This window comes from Nansenia antarctica, assembly GCF_963989245.1.
Source record: "Nansenia antarctica genome assembly, chromosome: 17".
Lineage (NCBI taxonomy): Eukaryota > Metazoa > Chordata > Actinopteri > Argentiniformes > Microstomatidae > Nansenia > Nansenia antarctica.
The window spans coordinates 3,158,193-3,182,461 of NC_137687.1; the positions used below are offsets into that span (position 1 = coordinate 3,158,193).

The 24,269-nt window shown below is 47.8% G+C and overlaps 1 protein-coding gene across 1 annotated transcript in view; it reads right to left on the reverse strand.

Moving 5' to 3' along the window:
• Positions 1-24,269, reverse strand: part of svep1 (sushi, von Willebrand factor type A, EGF and pentraxin domain containing 1) — a gene marked incomplete at its 5' end in the record, with an annotated part of 101,562 nt that overhangs the window by 443 nt on the left and 76,850 nt on the right. The window contains 18 exons of the mRNA XM_080547738.1: positions 1,156-1,249; positions 3,449-3,544; positions 4,826-4,921; positions 5,439-5,609; positions 8,893-9,072; positions 11,043-11,219; positions 11,539-11,712; positions 12,115-12,178; positions 13,092-13,247; positions 13,775-14,006; positions 14,213-17,040; positions 17,815-18,288; positions 18,641-18,839; positions 19,320-19,487; positions 19,988-20,179; positions 20,506-20,590; positions 22,748-22,924; positions 23,520-23,639. Coding sequence (XP_080403864.1) covers positions 1,156-1,249; positions 3,449-3,544; positions 4,826-4,921; positions 5,439-5,609; positions 8,893-9,072; positions 11,043-11,219; positions 11,539-11,712; positions 12,115-12,178; positions 13,092-13,247; positions 13,775-14,006; positions 14,213-17,040; positions 17,815-18,288; positions 18,641-18,839; positions 19,320-19,487; positions 19,988-20,179; positions 20,506-20,590; positions 22,748-22,924; positions 23,520-23,639 — 5,683 coding nt within the window. The remainder of the gene's footprint in view (positions 1-1,155; positions 1,250-3,448; positions 3,545-4,825; positions 4,922-5,438; positions 5,610-8,892; positions 9,073-11,042; positions 11,220-11,538; positions 11,713-12,114; positions 12,179-13,091; positions 13,248-13,774; positions 14,007-14,212; positions 17,041-17,814; positions 18,289-18,640; positions 18,840-19,319; positions 19,488-19,987; positions 20,180-20,505; positions 20,591-22,747; positions 22,925-23,519; positions 23,640-24,269) is intronic.

Genomic DNA, 24,269 nt, shown 5'->3' on the forward strand with positions numbered 1-24,269 from the left:
ACCCTGTTCTCAGTCAGTTACCCCCATGGAGAGAGATACATATCTACATACAGTATTACCTCTATGGTTATACCTGTGGGACTCCTGAGAACAGTCAGCACAGTAAATGATATATTAGTTAGTACACTACATGAGTAGTGCCAAAAGTTTTTTCCTGACCACGGAAAAAAACACTGGTATAAGGTTCTATCTCCGTTTAGAATGATAAGGTTCTATCTCCGTTTAGAATGATAAGGTTCTATCTCCGTTTAGGGTAGTTCAGAGATATTGAGCGTCAAAGTTTTTACATTCCATTATGTTCTGTGAGATGGAACCTTTGTATTTTATGAATTACTAACTCAAAAATGTCAACATTTAAAAAAATAACACCACACAGGCATTAATAAACACCTAATGGATCAGATTATGTAAAAAACTAAATTTTGACAAAAATGGAGATAGAACCTTATAATTCTAACGTCACGACATTAGCTTTTTTTTTTATCATCTCAACTGACGGGAGTTTTAAGAGAAAAAAAGGAAGGAAAGGCCAAATGTTAAGGGTTGTCAGAGAGAAACATCCAGGAAATGCCTTGAAGATGAAAGCAGCTTTCTTTATAAGAGTGGTGCAACAGGCCGTCTACTTAGAGTAGTGGTACGGTGTCTGTGCCAGGGTTCTGTCTCTCTGTCTCTGCCCACCCACACCTTGGACTGCCTCCAACAGGAAGAGCTCTCCCCCTTACTGAGATATTGTAATGCACTTTCTAATGCTGAATTAGGGTGTGTTAGGCAGGCAGGCAGGCAGACACACACACACACACACACACACACACACAGACACACACACAGACACACACACACACACAAACACACAAACAGATACACACACAAACACAGACACGCACGCACACACACACACACACACACACACAGACACACACACACACACACACACGAACACACACACACACACAGATACACACACAGACACACACACACACACACACGCACGCACACACACACACGTTATAAAATTGTTATGCTTTGTCAACCTGACTGAGTATACTCCTCAATGGTCTGGAATCCATGTGTGTGTGCGTGTGTGTGTGTGTGTGTGTGTGTGTGTGTGTGTGTGTGTGTGTGTGTGTGTGTGGCTGGCTGGTTAAGTAATCTCACCTTGAGCAATCATGTCCACTCCACCCTGGACTGCAGTGACATCTGTTTGGCCTGATGCACCTCCCACCGTTCAGACAGGATGACGAACACACCGCTGTAGACACACACACACACACACACACGCACACACACACACACACACACACACACACACACACACACGTTATTACCCCCAGTCAACAACCAATATCTTCTGTGTACAGTATAGTACTGGTTTAGCACTACTGTAGTTCATCCCATCACAGTGGATTTAAAACTACCTCAATCTAACTGAGGAGGAGTTACCATCACACAGCTGGCGTATTATTATGCACCTGTGATTTTGTAGTGGAAAGAGTGAAACGTTTCTTATTAAGGGTATCCTTAAGGCCAGATCTGAGAAGCAGAAACATTACAAGGGCACCGATGACAAACAAAACATTTGCTAAGGACCCTGGGACTTTCCTAAGATGGATGAAACACACCAAATTGACTTGCATGACTTGCGACATCACAGAACCAAGACACACAAACGCCTAACACAAACACAGGGATGTAGTCAAGTGAGTCTGTAGAGCAGGTTGGTTACAAGCCCTACATGCTCTTCTGCTCGTGTGTTTGTTTTCACATCAGGAAGCCCTTGAGGAACAATGCTTGTCACATGCAAATAACAGACTGTTGTCATGGACACACACGGCTACTACTACTACGGCAACAGCATGACGCACACCGTCGGACGGTAATACTATGAGCTACCTCTGTTTACTCTCTCCATGATGACATCAACCATTAGAATTACCCTCTTGTACTGTATTTATATCTGTCTCATACATGACCATGAGCCCAGAGTTATCTCACACTGTAATCAAGACTCTCTCTCTCTCTCTCTCTCTCTCTCTCTCTCTCTCTCTCTCTCTCTCTCTCTCTCTGTGTCTCTCTGTCCCTCTCTCTCTCTCTCTCTCTCTCTCTGTCTCTCTGTCCCTCTCTCTCTCTCTCTCTCTCTCTGTCTCTCTCTCTCTGTCTCTCTGTCTCTCTCTCTCTCTCTCTCTCTCTCTATCTCACACTGTAATCAAGACAACCACCACCCAGCCGCCCTCCCAACCTCCTCTCCTTTGCTTCCTCCTCTCCATCCTGTGGAGATCTTTCGAAATATCTTGCGGTGTCACCAATTATGTCACCATTTTAACTAAGTGATGTATACAATTCGTATTACTTAACCATAATACTATGAGCTATTTCTGGCTCCCTCGGTGTCACCTGGGGTGTCATGTGATAATTGTGGTACTCTTGGGAAAGCGATAAAAATAACTATCTCTAGCCTAATTCTGTCATGTTGTGTTCTTCAAAATAAATTGTTTTATTAGTGTTCCTACTACTATGTACTTCTCATGACCGCTTTACCTGATTCAGTCAGATGGGGGTGGCGTACTATGCTAGGCTTGCAGAATATGGTGTAAGCACATTATATAAGTAGTGAAATGCTACGACATAAACTATACAACATGGTCATTAACTGGGGATGGTTAATCCACAATGCATTTTTGTATTTACGCTTAGTGTATATTATCATCATAGCATAGTAGCCTGTGTATATCAGGCCATAATTAGGTGACTGGTACCTTACAGGCCCGTGGTCCTAGGGTACTTCATAATATCATAGCTTAGTATATCATGAGTTCAACTTGGCCCATATTAGGTGCGTGGTCTACCCCCCTGTCTGTAGGTCTACCCCCATCTGTCAATCTACAACCTGTCTGGAGATCTACCACGTGTCTGTCAGTGTCACCCCATTTATGGTTATGGGGGCATATCTGTAGGAACACGCCCCGTTGCCACTTGCGGTTATATTTCCTGTTTGAAGCTCTTTTAACTTTTCCTGTGACAACCAGCAAACATTCTCATCTCCCCGAGTCACTGCTTTAGAAAAGAGTGAATAATTGTTCTTTTTTTGTTGACAAAGGGCTTCCAGTAGATATTCAACTAAGTTTATAGGTTACGTAGCTAAGTGGCATGCTGTTAAAGATGTGGTAAAGGACTTTAAGGTGGCGTAGTGGATTACGCGTTGACCATGTAACCGCAGGGTCCCCGGTTCAATTCCGGCCGGGGACATATCCTGCATGTCATCCCTCCTCTCTCTCTCACCCATCCTTCCTGTCTAAATCTCTACTATATCTGTCAATAAAAATGCAAAATATGAGTGGGACTGCCCCACTCAGAAAAAAAAAAAAGATGTGGTAAAGGGATAGGGAACCCTCTGTAGAGGAGTTACTGTACACCTGTGTCCGTCGTCACTGAGCTCCTCACACACACTCACCGCTATGACAGCGTGTCCCCGTCCAGCCCGTGGGACACTCACACTGGTAGGGCGCTACGCAGCGGCCTCCGTTCAGACACGGCAGGATACAGATGGCTGTGATAGGACGAGAGACACGTGAACACAAACAACAACGCCGACAATGATTCTTTCAATGACATCATCTCTGAAGGCGTCCTTCACACTCCACTGTGTGTGCTGGGCAGGATGCGGCGGTGTCAAAAGAAGAACTGCTTTTTCTCAGAAAGAAGGGGTGAATTAAGGATATGAAAGGGTTTCATGCTAATGAGGAAGTAACGCCTCTCTTTCTTTCCCCCTTTCAAACGCTATCGTCGGTTACATCACTCTCTCTCTTCCTGGAGCCCTCACAGTACATCCCTCTCTCTCTCTCTGTCTCTCTCTCTCTCTCTCTCTCTGTCTCTCTCTCTCTCTCTGTCTCTCTCTCTCCCCCTCCCTCTCTCTCTCTCTCTCCCTCTCTCTCTCTCTCTCTCTCCTCTTTGAGGCAGCATTACTATCTCTCTCTGGTTTAACACACACACGTCAGACACTGTGCAGCTGTGGTCTGTCTCCACCTGGAGATATCAGAGCCCACCGCCGCAGCCCTTTCAGCTGACAGCTGAAGCTGAATATCCAACTGACTGCTTATCCATGAGTGAATATTCACTATAGTCCATATTAAGGTAAAGATGGCCAATCTTCGCCACAATTGTACACATTCTCTCCTCTGTCTGACCAGCTGTCATTCTTTCATTCATGTTTCATGATGGTACTATACGGCGAGGTATAGAGAATATGCTTAGGCATGGTGAGTTTAGAGAAGTCAATATTCCCCTATGTGATTCAACTACTATCAAGATCACTTCTTCTTCTGCAGTATTCACGCATGTGTTTTGTGTCAATGGACCTATCGCTAAGCCACGCCCCCTTTGAAAACTCGGACAAACAAACAACTTTTACCTGACAGACTTGATTGATTGATTGATTGAAAACTTTATTAGAAGATTTGCAGAAGTAGGTACATGAAAGTACATATTACATACAAGGTCAACTAACAGGATAAAAACCCAAGAAAGCCACTGGCTTATTTCAATTGGGGTCCTTGATTCTTACAGACTGACAGACCGTGACTGAATGACATTCAATGACTTAAAATTTCTGATTTACCACAGCCAAGTAATAGACTTGTTTGTTTTTTAAAGATGACCAGAACATTTCGTCTAGAAGCTTTTCACCATCAGATATTAGCGAGTTGTTTGTCCGAGTTTTCTGCCTGTCGTGACTTTTGCTGTGATAATGATTGGACAATTTCTATTTTGGGGGCGTGGCTTAGCGATAGGCCCATTAAAGCTGGTTGAACTGAATGGGATGGGTACTTACGCTCTTCACAGAGGCGTCCCATCCACCCCTCTGGACAGGAACAGGTGTTGGGCCTCTGGCACATCCCTCCATTCTGACAGCGCAGCCAACACACCGCTGGAGGAGAGAACACACACACACACACACACATGCACACACACACACACACACGCACACACACACACACACACGCACACACACACACACACACACACACACAATTAAACCCCAAACTTTGACACATATTCTGCACGGTCAACTAGCACCCCAACCAGTGTGTTTTGTGTTTCAGTCGGCCTCAAGAAGAAAAGCATTCCGTTAAGATTAGCAGTCCTGTTAAAAAAACTAATATAGACATATTTTGGGGGTTAATCCAAATGCTTCAGTCACCCCATCCCAAACTAGCCATGCATTGAGTGCATGTGCCATGACCAACCGTGCAGCCAGCCTCATGCACTGGAACAAAGATACAACATGCTTCAAAAACAACCTGTCAGATCCAACCAGTGCAGTGTCAGTGTGTATGAGAAGTAGAGAGAAGGAGTGTAGGAGTGACTCTAGGACGATGATGTCAGGGGGTAGAAAGTACAGGGGTAGGCCCTCCCCAGGGACGCTAGGGGTGCAGTCTCACTACCTCTGCAGGCCGGAGGGGGGGTCCACGTCCCGTTCTCCAGACACAAACTCCTGCCGGTGCCCTCCATGGCATACCCTCCGAAACACGAGTACACCGCCACGTCTCCAAACTGGAAGACGGCCCCCCGCACCACCCCGTTGGCCACGTGGAGAGGGGGGCCACAGGAGACCCCTGTGTAGTGGTAACAGCCCAGACGGACAGCCCCCCCCCACCGGTTACTGACTGTACGTAAACCTCACCTGGGACACAGTTTACTGTATATGCTCATAGCATGTTGTGACGTTAGAATTATAAGGTTCTATCTCCATTTTTGGTCAAAATTTAGTTTTTTTACATAATCTGATCCATTAGGTGTTTATTAACGCCTGTGTGGTGTTGTTTTTAAAATGTTGACATTTTTTAGTTAGTAATTAATAAAATACAAAGGTTCCATCTCACAAAGCATAATGGAATGTAAAAACTTTGACGCTCAATATCTCTGAACTGCCCTAAACGGAGATAGAACCTTAGAATTCTAAGCTGACGACCTGGGACACAGTTTACTGTATGCTCATAGCATGTGTGTATTGGAGGGCTGCATTTAACATGTTAATACAGCACATTTTTTATGTAGGTACTTAATTTTTGCAGGTTTTGATAACAAGATGTCAATCTGTTTTTTTCTGGACAATGTAAAACATGGGTGAGGAATTGAGTCAAGCTACACTACAGAATGTTGAGGGTGACTGATTGTTTGATCCTGTAAGGTGTGTCATACAATTGATGATGATGTGTCAAGTCATTGTGAAAGACATGCAGAAATGAGGTGGAATGTTGATGTTTGTTCCTTGTCAGACCCAGAACACCAATCAATTAGAATCAATCAGAGTGTTTGTGCAACTGGAGAGCACAAAGTGCAGGAGCAAACTAAACATGCAGACACATGCACAATACACACTACACAATACACACTCCACCAAACTGAAATACACACTACCGCAAACAGAAATACACACCAGACCAAACAGAAATACATATTACCCCAAACAGAAATACACACCACTGCGACGCAAAACAACACAGCGTTCAGACAAACCATGCAAGTTAGGGGACAATGGTTTCTACAACAGTTACTAGCCCATACAGTTAGTCAAACATGCCAGTCAGTGACTACCGGTCTAACTACTGTAGATGAGGAACCATTCATCATGCCTAACACAGACACAGAGCAGAGGCAGAGGAGGAAGTACAGCAGGCAAAAGCTGATTGGCTGACAGGGAGGGGCCATGTTCGACCTAGGGTGTCCATGCAAACAGAAAGGGATACTGTAACTGTGCCATGCAGAAGTGTATCATCTTTGTAAAATAATCTTGTACTGGAATTGTTACACAGCTACGCAATAGCTTGATTCACTTGATGGAAAAAAGAAAAGAAAAGGACACATAAAGTATCTAGGCTTGATCCCATGACCTGGGTCAAACTGACCCAGAGACAGGGACAGGAGGACATACAGGCCACTGCACTATTCTCAGTAAAGAGTCAGACAGACCCATACACACCCCATGCCACCCTCCATTCAATACACCCACGCTCTGACAGATGTTCACTGTCAGGAAGTAGATTTGAATATGTCTACAGGAAGTAGATTTTAATGTCTTTCCTAAGCAAAGCCTCAGTGATTGTTCATGGGTAACAGTGGCCAATTGATGAGCTCATGGTGTACAGTATCACTAAGAAAGAATATTTCTGTATATTATATATATATATATATATATATATTATATTATTGTAAACATAAACTTGTTTGGATACCTCTATATTGTGGGGGGAAAGAGAGTGTCGATTTGAACAGTTTTAACACATTCCATTCACAGGCTCAAGATATTTCCTGAGTAGATAAGAGTGGTGTAGATAAGAGTTGTGGGTAGCATATCTCATCTCGCTTTGGTGTAGCAACACCCTGTGTTAATGGAAGGATGACGGTGAACTTTAGCTTCCCTGTTGGTGGTGTAGTTTCAGCCAATGAGAGAGAAAGAGAAAGCAAGACTGATGCACTCATTTGCTCTCTGTTGACTCACAGTGGGAGAAACCTGATCTTAAAATTGATCTCGTTCCAATATCAATTTCCTGGTCGGGACATTAATATGAGAGCGTTGTGTGTGTGTGTGTGTGTGTGTGTGTGTGTGTGTGTGTGTGTGTGTCTGTGTGTGTGTGTGTGTGTGTGGCAATAGATGTGTACCAGTTATACCTGATACCTGGTACCTAGGTATCACCAGTCATATACCTGAAACTGCTGTGTGATCTCTCTCTGTGTGTTGTGGGTTTGGTGGTGTGTAGGCTTTCATTCTAGCCCAGCACAGCACTAACACACCTCGTGAGCTTAGAATGATAAGGTTCTATCTCCGTTTAGAATGATAAGGTTCTATCTTCGTTTAGAATGATAAAGTTCTATCTCCGTTTAGAATGATAAGGTTCTATCTCCGTTTAGAATGATAAGGTTCTATCTCCGTTTAGAATGATAAGGTTCTATCTCCGTTTAGAATGATAAGGTTCTATCTCCGTTTAGGGCAGTTCAGAGATATTGAGCGTCAAAGTTTTTACATTCCATTATGTTTTGTGAGATGGAACCTTTGTATTTTATTAATTACTAACTAAAAAATGTCAACATTTTAAAAATAACACCACACAGGCATTAATAAACGCCCAATGGATCAGATTATGTAAAAAACTAAATTTTGACAAAAATGGAGATAGAACCTTATCATTCTAACGTCACGACACCTGATTCAACTAATCCACAGATCATCAAACCCTTGATCAGTAGAAACAGTCGTCAATCAATCATTCATCAGTTGATCAGTCGTGTTATCTGTACTGGGCTGATAAGATAAGCCTGCACACCCTGTGGGTCCCCAGGACCAGGACTGAGGAACTCTAAGGGGGTGTTCTAGAACTAGACCTCTAAGGGGGTGTTCTCACTAGAACATTTGCTTCACTTGAAACAGAGTTTAGGATAAAGTTCGCTTTGCTCTGCGTCGTTTGGAGCGGTGAGAAAGCGCATTCGAAGTCGCTCCCGGAGCAAATACCCGTCAGATGCTCCGCTTGAAAAAGGTGGTTTTGCTCCGGTTACAAACGACGCATCTGTCACTTTGCTTCGCTTCGCTTTTGGTGAGAACGCTGCTCGAGGCAGTCCATAGGAAAACAACAGCGCACGCGTGTTGATCTGTATAAGAGCGGGACGAACGGGCAATTCTTCATCTTCTTCTTCATTTTTCTGACCAATCAACTACCACTGTCTGTTGCTTTCGATTGCGTATGTTACTTCGTTTACATGAAGGGCTGTGAGAACGCAAATCAGAGAAATAATGTATGCGACAACGTTGCAAACTCATCCACTTGCTCCGGGGTCTCAATTCGGACTTTCATGTGAGAAGAACATGACCTAACAGAACACAGTGTAAAAGGTTCTACTCACTCTCACACACACTGCTGGTTGGAGTCCAGGTCTGGTCGGGCCTACAGGTGATGGTGGCGGTGCCCTTGGCCCGGTAGCCTTTAGGACAGGTGACAGGAAGTAGCTGGTCCACATGGAAGACCGGCCGAGAGGAGTTCCCAGGGCTCTCCTTCCACCCAGGGGGGGTCGGGCAAGGCTTGGCTGGGGAGACAGAAAAGAATAGCATCGTGAAATATAAAGTAGATGGGGTTTTTATTTTTTATTTTATTGGACAGATACAGTGAAGACAGACAGGAAAGTAGGAGAAGAAGGGAGAGAGAGGGCATGTCAGCAGGGCATGGGCCGGATTCGAACCCATGCCGACATGGGCATATGTGTGTACTGTAGACCGCGGTGCTAGACCACTGGACCCCAGGCCACAGTAGATGGGTTTTATACACAATATTTATTGTAATGCTTTAGTTGCAAGGTGTTGTATATGTTTCTGAGAATATGCACAGTAAGGCTTCACTGTGGAGACATACAGAACATCATGGTGAAATATAATAATAATAATCATAATAATCATAATAATCATAATAATATTATTATTATTAATACATTAGACTTATATAGCGCTTTCCTAGACACTCAAAGACGCTTTACAAACTGAAAAGATTGAGTAGTAATAGTAAAAAGAATAAATAAGTAAGTATAGGGGTCTAATTGATTTTTAGATGACTAATTAGATTACAACATTTTTAGATGACTAAATCTAAGTGTCTAAGTGTCTTTGTAGGACAATCTGCTCTGTATACTGCAATTACACCTAGATTTCGTGCGGAGAAGCGGCGAACAAGCAACGCCAGCGTCCTCTCAACCGGCATTTTTTGAAAAGGAAAATATGCAGGCGAAAGGTTTCACACACACACCCATGTAGATACAATGCTGGACAATGTAAACATGGGTGAGGAATTCTGTAGTCAAGCTAACCTATAGAATATTGAGGGCGACTGATTGTTTGATGCTGTATGGTGTGTCATACAATTGATGATGATGATGTGTGTCAAGTCATTGTGAAAGACATGCAGAAATGTGGCGAAATGTTGATGTTTGTTCCTTGTCAGACCCAGAACACCAATCAATTAGAATCAATCAGAGTGTTTGTGCAACTGGAGAGCACAAAGTGCAGGAGCAAACTAAACAGGCAGACACATGCACAATAGGGGGATGATTTTGACCGTTTTTATTTCAGGGGGGTTAGGCCATCCCCCCTCATCCCCCCTCAACTCGAGTGCTGTCTACAACCTGTATGAAAGTCAGTAACCATGCGGCTGCATCATAACCAACACTTTTATTTTATGAAGTTACCCAAACTTCAATCCATCTCGTAGACCATGTATCTTGTTGTTGCCATCAAAGAAGAGCACTGTCATTGTTATTGGGTAAATGTGTTGAGCGTTATGACACACCCTGTGAAACTTGGTGATGTTGCAAAGAATTCCAGGCATTGTTGTTGGGGCGTCCCTATCTGTGGCCAGTGTTGCGTAGCTGATTGGCCAACCTCCACAGAATGTTGTGGAAATGCATCTGGTTCAATCTGGTTTACAGACCAGAATATATGGATTGCATGTAGATAGATAGAGGTGTATGTATGTAAGACTGGGAGAGACAGAGACAGAGATGAGTTGGATGGAACAACGATACCAGCAGGGTTCCATTTCAATAGAGAAAGATCATTCATGGCCTGGGGTGGGTGGTCCAGTGGTCTAGCACCGCGGTCTACAGTGCACACCATATGCCCATGTCGGCATGGGTTCGAATCCGGACCCATGCCCTGCTGACATGCCCTCTCCTTCTCCTTACTTTCCTGTCTACCTTCACTATCTCTATATCCAATAAAATGAAAAATATGAGTGGGACTGCCCCCACTCTGAAAAAAATAACCTTTAAAAAAAAGAGAGAGAAGATCATTCCGGAGATGAACCGAAATCCCAATTCTGGAATTGTGATGTGACAATTATTTTCAATTGATTTTACATTCCCTGACTGAATTGAAATGAAGTTGAATGAAGCCCAGAGCTGAATAGCGGAGGATGGATTCTCTCTTTCGTAAAGGTCTACGAATCAACGAAAAATACATTGAATATATTGATGTTCGTTGTGTGGTTGTGTGTTCCTAAGAGTCTTACGTTGACAGATGGGGAATAGGGAGCTCCAGGTACTGTCTCCCATACACACCACCAAAGAATCCCCCTTCAGGGTGTAGCCTTTATCACACTGAAACTCAACAGCACGCCCGGTGGTCAGGTTGTGCTCCTGCACCTTCCCATTCAGCAGCTCCTGAGGACTCTCACAGCCCTGGGTAACTGAGAGAGAGAGAGAGAGAGAGTGAGAGAGAGACGGAGAGACGGAGAGAGAGAGAGACGGAAAGAGAGAGACAGAGAGAGAGACAGAGAGAGAGAGACAGGGAGAGAGAGAGAGAGACAGGGAGAGAGAGAGACAGAGAGAGAGAGACAGAAAGAGAGAGACAGAGAGAGAGAGAGAGAGAGACAGAGAGAGAGAGAGACAGAGAGAGAGAGAGAGAGAGAGAGAGAGAGAGAGAGAGAGAAACAATGACCAATACTATTGTCTGTTTCATTGGATTTAATTATTTGAAGAGATGCAGGATGACGAAGCCTTTCATACCCTCACACGTCGGTGCAGGAAGGCTCCACGTTCTATTGGCCAAACAAGTGAGGTTCTGTGGGCCGACTAGGTGCAGACCAGGACTACACACGTAGCTGACGTTGCTCTGGTACGTCTCTCCTGACGTCTGAGGTTCTGCGTTCTCCACCGCGGGGGGCGGCCCACAGGACCCAGCTGAGAGGGGGGGCAGAAGACAGACGAGGGAGGGAGGGATGAGAAGGGAGGGATGAGAAGGGAGGGAGGGAAGGGAGGGATGAGAAGGGAGGGATGAGATGGGAGGGAGGGAAGGGAGGGATGAGAAGGGAGGGATGAGTCATCCTCTGGGTAGATGAGATATGTACAATATTCTAGGAATTCTGGATTACACACACACACACACACACACACACACACTGTCTCTCTCTCTCTCTCTCTCTCTCTCTCTCTCTCTCTCTCTCTCTCTCTCTCTCTCTCTCTCCCTCTCTCTCTCTCTCTTTGTTACCGACACAAACACATGCACGCATGCATGCACACACACGCGCACGCACACACACACACACACACACACACACACACACACACACACTTCTCCCTTACCTAAACAGACAGGTTGAACTCCGCTCCATGTCCTATCCCCCTGACAGGTCTGCACAGACTCCCCCTGTGACGGCGCAGAGGAGCAGAGCGTTAACTACACATACGAGTCCCATTGTAAACAGCAGCCTGAGTGACTCAGCTCTTTGTGGTAACAGTATGATACGGTAGTCAGGGGAAGTGGCGTCATGTGACTTTCAGTAATGGAACATTAGCCGTAGCATCGATACATCTGATGATGTAACAGATTACATCTGATGAGGCTCCTGTCTCTCAGCTTTCACACAAAGGAAAAACAAAAGACTGGATTAGATTTACTGTGAGGGTATGAAAGGCTTCGTCATCCTGCATCTCTTCAAATATTTCAATCCAATGAAACAGACAATAGTATTGGTCATTGTTTGTTTCTCTCTCTCTCTCTCTCTCTCTCTCTCTCTCTCTCTCTCTCTCTCTCTCTCTCTCTCTCTCTCTCTCTCTCTCTCTCTCTCTTTCTCAAAGCAGCCTTAAATAAACAAAACACATGACTAACTTAGAATTTGTAAGTAACATTACAACAATGTTACTAGACTTAAACGACTCACACAGGATAGTTACTTCAACACATCGTGAGCTTAGAATGATAAGGTTCTATCTCCGTTTAGGGCAGTTCAGAGATATTGAGCGTCAACGTTTTTACATCCCATTATGTTTTGTGAGATGGAACCTTTGTATTTTATTAATTACTAACTCAAAAAATGTAACATTTAAAAAAAATGCACACCAAATAACACCACACAGGCATTAATAAACACCTAACGGATCAGATTATGTAAAAATCAAAATTTTGACAAAAATGGAGATAGAACCTTATAATTCTAACGTCACGACATTACAAAAGTTAAGAGGTATCCAAGTGGTGTATGAAAACACACTCAAGCTCGTTAGTTTTAGTTCAGTTATCCAGCATAATGAGGTGGTATAAGGGTCACCCCTCTCAGTACCGTCATTTCAAACCCGGGCAGACATGTGTACATGACGATGTCTCCATAGTTGAATCTGTTGCCCTCGGTCACGCCGTGACGAACAGGAAGTGGTTTCTCACAGACCACCGGCCCACAGGATATCGAGCTGAGGCTAGGAGACCAGCTTCCACCCAGCTACAGCACAGAACCACCAAGAGTCAGTCGTCAAAAGAGTCACGCGTAACGCAGTAAACAACTATCAGTGGTGAGAAGGGTCATGCATATGAAAGCATCTGAAGAACTAAAAGACACGTGAGAAGTGTTAAGAGAAATATGAAAGGTTTCCTATACATAGCTTATACGCACAGTGTGTTTAACTCTAAGTTTCATCGGATGCCCATTATGTTATACTAGTATGTTCGATGAATGTTTGTATTGTTTCGTTTCGCATTTCAGACATTTCAGTTTCCCTCCAGGGATTAATCAGAAAGTCGGTCTCAATGGATCGAAGCATACAATATAAACTCCTCCAAAAAAGTTCGGAAACATTATTCCGGTCGATTATTCCTCCCCTTTAATAATACCAATTGGTATTGTATTTTATGTCGTTGGAAAGCCTGATTAGTCACCTTTACAACAAGGTACCAATTGGTATTATTAAAGGGGAGGAATAATTGACAGAGGAGTTTACTAAATGACCGTAGGATACACAGCAGTCTCACCTGGCATTCTGCCAGCGCTGTGCCGAGCAGGTAGAACCCAGGTTGGCAAGATAGGCTGACCGTGCCCCCCACAGGGGTGAACTCCTCCCCCGTGACCAAGACAGAGGTGGTCAGGTTGGCGGGGCGCGGGCAGGGGGCCCCTCGGCACCTGATGCTGTGTTTGGACCAGGTGCCGTCACTCTGACAACTCACAGAGTCAGTCTGTGTGGCCAGCTCATACCCCTCCTCACACCTGAGGGAGAGAGAGAGAGAGAGAGAGAGAGAGAGAGAGGGAGAGAGAGAGAGAGAGAGAGAGAGAGAGGGGGGAGAGAAAGAAAGAGAGAGAGAGAGAGGGGATAAGATACAGTGTGTTCACACTTCACATACTCTCTAACATGTGATTCCGCCAAAAGGAGGAATAGGGGATCATATATAAATATAAACATGTCCAGTGTTTACCTGTAGTGGACCTGGCCGGGGAAGGTGAGCGTCTCTCCGACCACCTGAGCGTGAGGCACGGGCGGAGGAGCCCCGCAGGACACCGGCTCGCAGGTGACCCTGACCTCGCCCCACCTGCCCTCCTTACCGCAGGAGAGGTGCGGAGACCCCTTCATCTGGTAGCCCGGCCTGCACCTGTAGGTGACCGTGTCCGGGGCGGTAGCGGTAGCGCCGCTGCCGCCCCCCTGCAGGACGGCGTGGGGTACCGCAGGCGGGGCGACGGTGCACCTGCCCCGTCCGCACACGGGCACGCCGGGGCTCCACACGCCCCCCTTCTCGCACACGGCCTGCGAGGGTCCCAGGGTGGCGTAGCCCTCGTCGCAGCGGAAGTAGACCCGGTCTCCGCAGCCGTAGTCCCTCCCCAGGACCGCCCCGTACTTCAGTACCGGCGGGGGGCACGCGCAGGGCCGGCACTCCGGCACCGTCCCGACCCAGAGCCCCTCGGCCGAGCAGCGCAGGACGGGGTTCCCGACCGCCTCGTAGCCGTCGAAGCACACGTACTCCACCACGCTGTCGTACCCGAAGCTGGACCCGTTCAGGAACCCGTGGCTGATGTCCTGAGGCGGGTCGCAGGCCACCGCGTCGCAGCGAGGCGCCGGGCCGTCCCAGAGTCCGTCGCCCCGGCACACAAGCACGGGGTTACCGCCGCTCAGGAGGTAGCCCTCCTCGCACTCGTACCTCACCTCGCCGCCGTAGCCGTAGTCCGAGCCCAGCGTTCTGCCGTGGGCGACGGACGGGGGTCTGCCGCAGTGCGCGGGGCGACACGCGGGCGACGCCTGGCTCCAGACGCCGTCCGCCTGACAGACGCTGACGGACGAGGGGCCCTGTAAGAGGAACCCGGCAACCTCGCAACTCAGCTCTAACCGCTGACCATAGGTGTAGTCCCTCCCCTCCGCGGACACGCCACCGGGGAGGAGAGGAGGACCGCAGGAGACGGGCTCGCACCGCGGCTTCTCCCCGGCCCACCTCCCGTCCGCGCGGCAGGTCCGAGTTGCGCTGCCGCCCCGGAGGACGAACCCGGGAGCGCACTCGTAGCGGAAAACCCCTCGGTACAGGACGGAGTCTCCGCTGGCCGAGCCGTTTGCTAGCTCCCCCGGGTGCCCGCAGGAGACGGCCGCGCAGACGGGGGAGGGGCCGCTCCACCGGCGGCCCTGTACGCACCGTCTGACGGCCTCCCCGTCCAGTCGGTACCCGTCCGCGCAGCCGTACTTCACCAGGCTGCCCAGGGAGGTGTCCGTCGTGACGTTGACCCAGCCATGGTCGGGACTCGGGGGCGCCCCGCACTCCGCCGGGACACACGCGGGGGCCGTCCCGTTCCACCCGCCGTCCTCCAGGCACGCCAAGGAGGAGGTGGCGGCCGTCAGGTCGTAGCCCGCGTGGCAGCGGTACGCGATCACCGTGCCGTGCAGGAAGCTCATGTCCATGGGCGAGGCCTCCGGCGAGGCAGAACGCCCCTGCGAGTCGGCGGAGGCTCCGGCCCCCCTCCCCGTCAGCTCCGCGTTGGGATCCAGGACCCGGGTGTACTCCCCGAAGTCGATGTGGGGAGGCAGGCCGCAGTCCGACGGCACGCAGACGGGGACGGGACTGGACCAGCCGAACTCCTCGCAGGTCAGGTGGATCTGACCCACCAGCTGGAAGCCGGGGAAGCAGCTGTAGAAGATGGTCACGCCGAACTTGTGGTCCAGCCCCTCCACGAAGCCGTTGTCGATGGGCTTGGGCGGGGCGCAGTAGATCTGCACGCACACCGGCGTCCCCTGGTCCCACTCCCCGTTCGCCAGGCACTTCAGAGTCCCCGGGCCTTGGAGACGGTAACCCCGGCGACAGGAGTAGGTGACCGCGTGGCTGAACTGGAGCTTGGTGTACGCCACCTTCCCGTTGGGGATCTCTTCGGGGACGGAGCACTCGATCGGCCTGCACGAGGCGACCCCTCCTATCCAGAGGCCGCTCTCCCCGCAGAGCACGGTGGTGTTGCCCGACAGGGTGTAGCCGGGCTTGCAGCTGTAGCGGGCTGTGCTGAGGTACATGAGGCCCTGCACGTCCACGATCCCGTTGGCGATCTCCGTCGGCTGAGGGCATTCCACGGGGATGCATTCCGGGACGGGGCCGCTCCAGCGGCCGTCCGCCAGACAGGAAACCGAACCCTCCTTCCTGAGGGTGAAGCCGTCCATGCAGGAGTAGGTGACCCTGGAGCCGAAGTAGGACGGGCCCGCCGACGACGACGACGACGGGGAGGAGGAGGAGGAAGGGTCCCCGAAGGCCACCTCCGGGGGCGGGCCGCAGAGGACCTGCTTGCAGACGGGGAAGGTGGCGTTCCACTCCTGGGCCGCGGTGCAGCGCAGCGTCCTGGCGCCGTGGAGGACGTAGCCGTCCTCGCAGCTGAGCTCCACGGTGCCGGAGTCCGAGTCCAGGCTGCGCAGGACCAGGTGGTTCTCCTCCAGCGGGGGCTCGGGACACTGGACCGGCGAGCAGCGCGGACGCCTGGTCTTGTCCCACTTGCCGTACTTCAGACACGTCCAGACACCGGCGCCGGCGCCGTCCCGCTCGGCCAGCTCGTAGCCCTCGTCGCAGACGTACTCCACCTTCCGGCCCACCTCGAAGACCGCGGTCCCCTCGTAGCGGCCGTGGGCGACCTGCGGGGGGGGGTCGCAGGCGAGGAGGACGCAGGCGGGCGGGTCGCCGTTAGACCACTGGCGGTTGGCCTGACACACGCGCTCCGCCCGCCCGGTCAGCCGGTAGCCGGCGGTGCACGCGTACGTCACCTTGCTGTTGAAGATGAACCGCACTTTGTTCTGTAGAATGAAACACAAAAACACGTTGCCATCTAGATATATATATATCGTGACGTTAGAATTAGAAGGTTCTATCTCAGTTTTTGTCAAAATTTAGTTTTTTACATAATCTGATCCATTGGGTGTTTATTAATGCCTGTGTGGTGTTATTTTTAAAATGTTGACATTTTTTGAGTTAGTAATTAATCAAATAAAAAGGTTCCATCTCACAAGACATAATGGAATGTAAAAACGTTGACGCTCAATATCTCTAAACTGCCCTAAACGGAGATAGAACCTTATCATTCTAAGCTTGCGATATGTTAAGGTACATGTGGGAAAACTAGGGTTAGGGTTAGGGTTAGGTGCTAGGGTTAGGGTTAGGGATAGGATTATCCTAACCCTAGTTTTCCCACATGTACCGTAACATATACACTGAAACACTGTAAATAACTCTATTTATAATAACTCTCATTGTACTTATTGTTACATAGTATTTAGGTACAGTATAGGGTTGAGTGGGTTGTGTTGAACACAATGGACCTATCGCTAAGCCACGCCCCAAAATAGAAATTGTCCAATCATATCACAGCAAAAGTCACTAAAGGCAGAAAACTCAGACCAATAACTTGCTAATATCTGATGGTGAAAAAAAGCTTCTAGACTAAATATTCTTGTCATCTTTAAAAGAAAAACGTGTCTATTACTTGCTGTGGTAAATCAGAAATCAGAAATTTGCCAACTCCCGCCATTGTAAGTCATTGAATGTTGTCCCATACATACATAGCCTATTGCCTCGATGAAACCATTCTTAAGGGGGGGGGGGCTGTTGCAGGCGACAGGCTGGCAGGTGGGCAGAACTCCGCCCCATTCTCCGTTGGCCTTACAAGTCCTCCTCTTCTCCCCTCGGATCAGGAAGCCTTTATCACAGCTGTACGCCACCATGGCTCCAAAACTGTAGTTGGTTCCGCTGACGTAGCCTCTCTCTATGCCCACGGGTTTGGTGCACCGCACGGGCACGCAGCCCACGTCGTACGGCGACGGCGCCCACTCTCCCCCCTTCAGGCACCTCAGCGTGGCGGTGGTGTTGAGCACGAAGCCCTCCTCGCACTTGTAGCTGACCTCCGTGTTGCTGGCGTACTTGGGTTTGTTGACCGAGTCCAGGATGCCGTGGGGAAGGTCGGGAGGTCGCTGGCAGAAGTTGGCGATGCAGCGAGGGGCCTCCTGGCCTCCGGGGGGCGCCCACAAGCCCTGGGCGTCACAGACCACCTTGAAAAAAAAAAGTTATTTGTATAGCACTTTACATCAAAGTGCTTTACAATAGGTGAGCAACAGTTTAAAACAATTTAAAAACAGCTATTTCAATTTAAAAACACACATAATTTCACAGCACAGATACAATAGGTAAACAATAACTTAAAACAATTTAAAAACAGCTATTTCAATTTAAAAACACACATAATTTCACAGCACAGATACAATAGGTAAACAATAACTTAAAACAATTTAAAAACAGCTATTTCAATTTAAAAACACACATAATTTCACAGCACAAATACACAGGCTAAGACATAGACAACAGAAAACAGATGAAAAAAACCCAACAGAAAACAGGTGGAACCTTGGAGTTGTTCCCGGCGGTGTAGCCGTCGGTGCAGAAGTAGTTGGCTGTGTCGAGGAACAGTTGATGACCCGCCACGGCCATGGCGTGGTCGACGTTGGGAGGAGGCCCGCAGGAGCGGGGCACACACTGGGCGGAGCTAAGACTCCACTGGCCACTAGGGAGGCACTTCCGTGTCTCGGGTCCAATCAGAGTGTATCTGTGGAGGGAAGAGGAGGACCAATGAAAATCTTCCAATGTAACCTTAACACAAAACATGACAAAGAGAAAAAAGCACCGCAACTTCTACCATCACCTACATTCACAAGTCTAGTGATAATGCTACTGTTGTACTGAGGTATCACATTTCACCCGTTGTCTTGGCAACACTGGGAGAGCCTAGAAGGACTCAGCAAAAGACTGATATTGAAGTAATATGACTACCTCACTACTATGTTGTGATAAGTGGAGGACCACACTTACCCTTCTAAGTTATTTTTCTGAGTGGGGCAGTCCCACTCATATCTTTTTAAAAAAAAATTTAGACAGAGATAGTGAAGACAGACAGGAAGGTTAGGGAGAGAGGACAAGTCAGCAGGGCATGGGGGCCGGATTCGAACCCATGCCGACATGGGCATGTGTGTGCACTGTAGACCGCGGTGCTAGACCACTGGACCACCCCAGGCCACCACACACGTACCCTTCTATGCACACGTAGTGCACCTTGTTGCCCAGGGCGTGGTCGTCCCCTAGGATCCGGGCGTCACTCAGGACGGGGGGGTCTCCACAGTGCACGCTGGCACACTGGGGGGCGGGGCTGCTCCACTCCCCCGACGCCTCACACACCACCTCCACAGGCCCCTGCAGTCTTAACACCAGCACGCCTTTTACACACAGTCACTTTTACACACAGTCACTTTTACACACAGTCACTTTTACACACAGTCAATGTCAATCACGTTTTTAGGTAGGGTTCCCAGACACAGATTAAATACCGTAATAATAATAATTCATAAAATGTATATAGCGCTTTTCCGAGGCTCAAAGACGCTGACAATATGGGAGAAACGGAAAACACAGAAACAACAAGCAACAGGTAACATGGGCACATGGAACACAGAGTTAGCAAACGGGGAGGGGGGGTGGTAGGGACAGGGGAGATGGTTAGGGGTAGGGGAGGCCAGATCCTGGTTTTAATCCCAGTTTCAATAATGGATAATCTGTGTCTGGGAAATCTGCCTTGAGTCATTTCATATTTTCATATTTTACTACATTCACTTTTACCAGCTACCAATCACATTGATATAGCCTACAGTAAAAGTAACATTTGATTCCACTATGACACCACCCAGAAGGGCAGACATATACCTGTATCCCTCTCCACAGGTGTAGGAAACAGTTGACATGTAGGTTTTCCCTTTGATGATGAAATCAGAGTTCTCGACAGACGGGGGCTCGCCGCACGTGACCGGCCGACAGGTAGGGGGCGCACTGCTCCACTTCAGGTTGGCCAGACAGCGGATCTCATAGGAGGCCTGCGGGATGAAGCCCTTGTTGCAGCTGAGGGTAGACGAGGGCAAAATACATGACTATAAAGATTACCCAGCATGCAGCAGTGTACAATTACAATGCAACTGATACATCGGCACATCCGAAGAGACAGAGAGGCCATCCATTGATGCCATCATATCACTATTGGCCTAAAAAACTAACTTTTTAATAAAACTACTACATTTTGTAGATGTTTTGGTAAACTATGTAACTTTTCACTTGTACCTGATGTTTTGAGGGCAGATATGATTGAAGGAAATAGCTTTTATTCCATTATGCTACTGGAACAGCAAATACTCATTGACACATTTGTGGTAAATGGCTGAGCGTGATACCTGAAAGTCACCTTGCTGCCCAGCGTGAAGTTGGTCCCCCTCATGACGGAGTTCTCCGGGGCGGAGGGCCTTCGACAGGACAAGGCTACAGAACAACACCGTGATTAGTAAGTAAGTAAGTAACGTTTATTTATATAGCACAACATTTACAACGACAAGAGCCGCCCAAAGTGCTTAACAGATCAAATATAAAGAGAAAAACAAGATACAAGAGATAAAATACAGATGAAAGAAAACTGATAAAATAGAAAAATACACTAAAAGCAGCAAGGTGCAGTACAAATAAAAGTGCAAAGAGTGCAGTGTCGGGAAGGCAGGCTCACCTCAGGTCAAAGGCCAGGGAGAAGAGATGTGTTTAGACTAGTTTTTTTTTGTTTTTGTTTTTTATATATAATTAGTTTTTTCAGATTTTATCCCTTTTTCACCCAATTTGGTATCCAATTGAACCCAACCTAGCATCCAATTATCCCCTGCCTATTGCGTAGGATCCGCCGCACGACCCCGTGGCCGGCAGCCCCAGAGGAGATCGCCAGGCAGACTAGCTGACTGGCTCCTCGAGCCCAGCACCGTTATTCCGGCACCCCGGGGGCGCTGTTGTGCGACGGATCCTTGTCCGGAAATAGTCCTATACCGCCCTCGGGAGCGGCCGCTCAATATGCCGCTCCCTGTGTGCCTCGGCCATATCCGGATCTGGCGAGCTGGGATTCGATCCCAGTCCCCGGTGGGCAGCTTGCACTAGTGGCTAGTGCTTAGACCGCTACACCACCGCGGGGCAGTAGACTAGTTTTTTAAAAGCCTCAATGCTCGTGATCGTGATTAATGGAGCTGACTAATTGGTCACATACACTTTCACATACCAAAACGTCAGTTCACCATCACCTGTCCCTACTTCATCGTCTGTTATGAGGAACGACAAACTTTTGATCACATATAACACCGTATCTTTCATATTCTCAACCTTATAGAAGACATACTGAACAGTATAACATATTGGTATTACATCTCCCCACCAATGACCTCCACCGTGACCAGTAAAACACTATGTAGCAAAAACTTTTGCAATACAAGTTCAGCCACTATAGTATCAACTCCAACGCAGGCAGACCCAGCTCTCTCTCTCTCTCTCTCTCTCTCTTGCTCTCTCTCTCTCCCTCCCTCTCCCTCCCTCTCCCTCTCTCTCTCTCTCTCTCTCCCTCTCTCCCCCCCTCTCCCTCCCTCCCTCCCTCCCTCCCCCCCCCCAGTGAGTGAGTGGGCTAGTTCCCCTTTCATGGGAGTCTGTGGCCCAGGGCCAGAGCAAGGCTACAGTATGTGGCCACACCAGGCCATCCAGGTCTGCTGACGGTGCAGTCCAGGTTTTAAACTGTTCCAGCAGCAACAAGAGACAAACAAAAGAACCAGCTGTCTGTCTAATCACCCCCCACACACACCCAGAGAGGTCAGGCCTGGGCAGAAACATGTGTTGTTGTTGATGAAGACCAAGGAGAGTTGATGGTATTAGAAGTAGGCTGCTCTTTCGAAGGGAGAGAGAGGGCGAGACAGAGAGAGAAAGAGACAGAGAGAGACAGAGAGACAGAGAGAGAGAAAGAGAGAGAGAGAGAGAGGGAGACAGAGAGAGAGAAAGAGACAGAGAGAGAGAGAGAGAGAGAGAGAGAGAGGGAGACAGAGAGAGAGAAAGAGACAGAGAGAGAGAGAGACAGAGAGAAACAGAGAGACAGAGAGAAACAGAGAGACAGAGAGAAACAGAGAAACAGAGAGACAGAGAAAGAGAGAGAGAGAGAGACAGAGTGATAGATAGAGAGAGAGAGTATGTGTGTGTGTGAGTGTGTGAGAGTGTGTGAGTTATATCAACCTTTTATTTCACAAAACAATGTTGTGTCAGTGTCTCTACTGATGCTGACAGTGATTGTATGACAATAGCAGTGATTTGGAGATTCGGGGGGTGTACAGTAGAACAGGGGCTGATTCATCTTGACCCTATAACGTCACGTTATTGAAATGGTGTGGACTTACATTCACTTTCAAGCGGCTACAAGAGAATCAGCCCCATCTTGTGGTGGGATCTTATGATGACATACTAATCCCTCTGATGACTTTTGTTAATTGTGGCGTACTTTTTCCCATATGGAGGATCATGCTGAAATTATCCAAATATATATGTATGTTTGTTAAATCAAACTCACTGAGGTGACACAGACACTCAAGCAGAAGCCTCGCAGGAAGGAACAAGCCTGATGTTCTTTACCTCTGCAGAACGGGAAGATACCGTCCCAGCTTCCTGACTCCAGGCATCGGATGTGAGTGGAGCCAATCAGCTCGTAGCCCTCCTCGCAGGTGAACACCACCTCGCTGCCCATCAGGAAGTTGCTGCCGTCTCTGTGGCCGAACTCTGGTGACCCCGGGCTCTGACACTTCACCGGTTCTGATCCAAATAGACACACAGATAACACACACACACACACACACACACACACACACACACACACACAAAGGGTTCATCATGCAACAGCCACGAAACTAACGGTTTAAAAGGAGGAGGAGCTTTGGTTGTCGACAAAACACATACGTAGGACATAACTGATAGTGTTTCATACGGTTGAGAAAAAAACAAGTGGAGTATTGTTGAGGCTCTGATGATGTTCCTTCGTTATTTGAAAGATGCAGTGTACTGTACGAGTGTGTGTATGGCGTGTCGTGAGCTTAGAATGATAAGGTTCTATCTCCGTTTAGAATGATAAGGTTCTATCTCTGTTTAGAATGATAAGGTTCTATCTCTGTTTAGGGCAGTTCAGAGATATTGAGCGTCAACGTTTTTACATTCCATTATGTTTTGTGAGACGGAACCTTTGTATTTTATGAATTACTAACTGTAATGAATTACTAACTGTAAACATTTTAAAAATAACACCACACAGGCATTAATAAACACCTAATGGATCAGATTATGTAAAAAACTCAAATTTGACCAAAAATTGAGATAGAACCTTATAATTCTGACGTCACCATGTGTGTGTTACCTGTGCAGTTCTTTCCGTCTCCGCTGTAAGGGTGTGTACAGGTGCAGGCGTAGGAGCCATCGGTGTTCTTACAGCTGGCGTGGTCGTCACAGTCAGAGCCCAGTGCGCACTCATCCACATCTGTACACAACACACACACACACACACACACACACACACACACACACACACACACACAGACACAGACACAGACACAGACGCAGACGCAGACATAGACACAGACACAGACACAGACACAGACACACACACACACACACACACACACACAGACACACACACACACACACACACACACACACACACACACACCAGACACACACACACACCAGACACACACACACACATCATTATCATCATTACACTTTAGGGTGGCAGTTTGTACTATACTGATATACTGAACTACATGTGTGATAGAGATATTGGAGAACGGACCTATCGCTAAGCCACGCCCCCTTTGAAAACTCGGACAAACAAACAACGCTTCACTGACAGTGACTGACTGACCGACCGTGACTGAATGACATTCAATGACTTACAATGGCGGGAGTTGGCAAATTTCTGATTTACCACAGCAAGTAATAGACATGTTGTTTTTTAAAGATGACAAGAATATTTAGTCTAGAAGCTTTTCACCATCAGATACTAGCGAGTTGTTGGTCCAAGTTTTCTGCCTGTAGTGACTTTCCGCTGTGATATGATTGGACAATTTCTATTTTGGGGGGCTTGGCTTAGCGATATGGGTCAATAGGA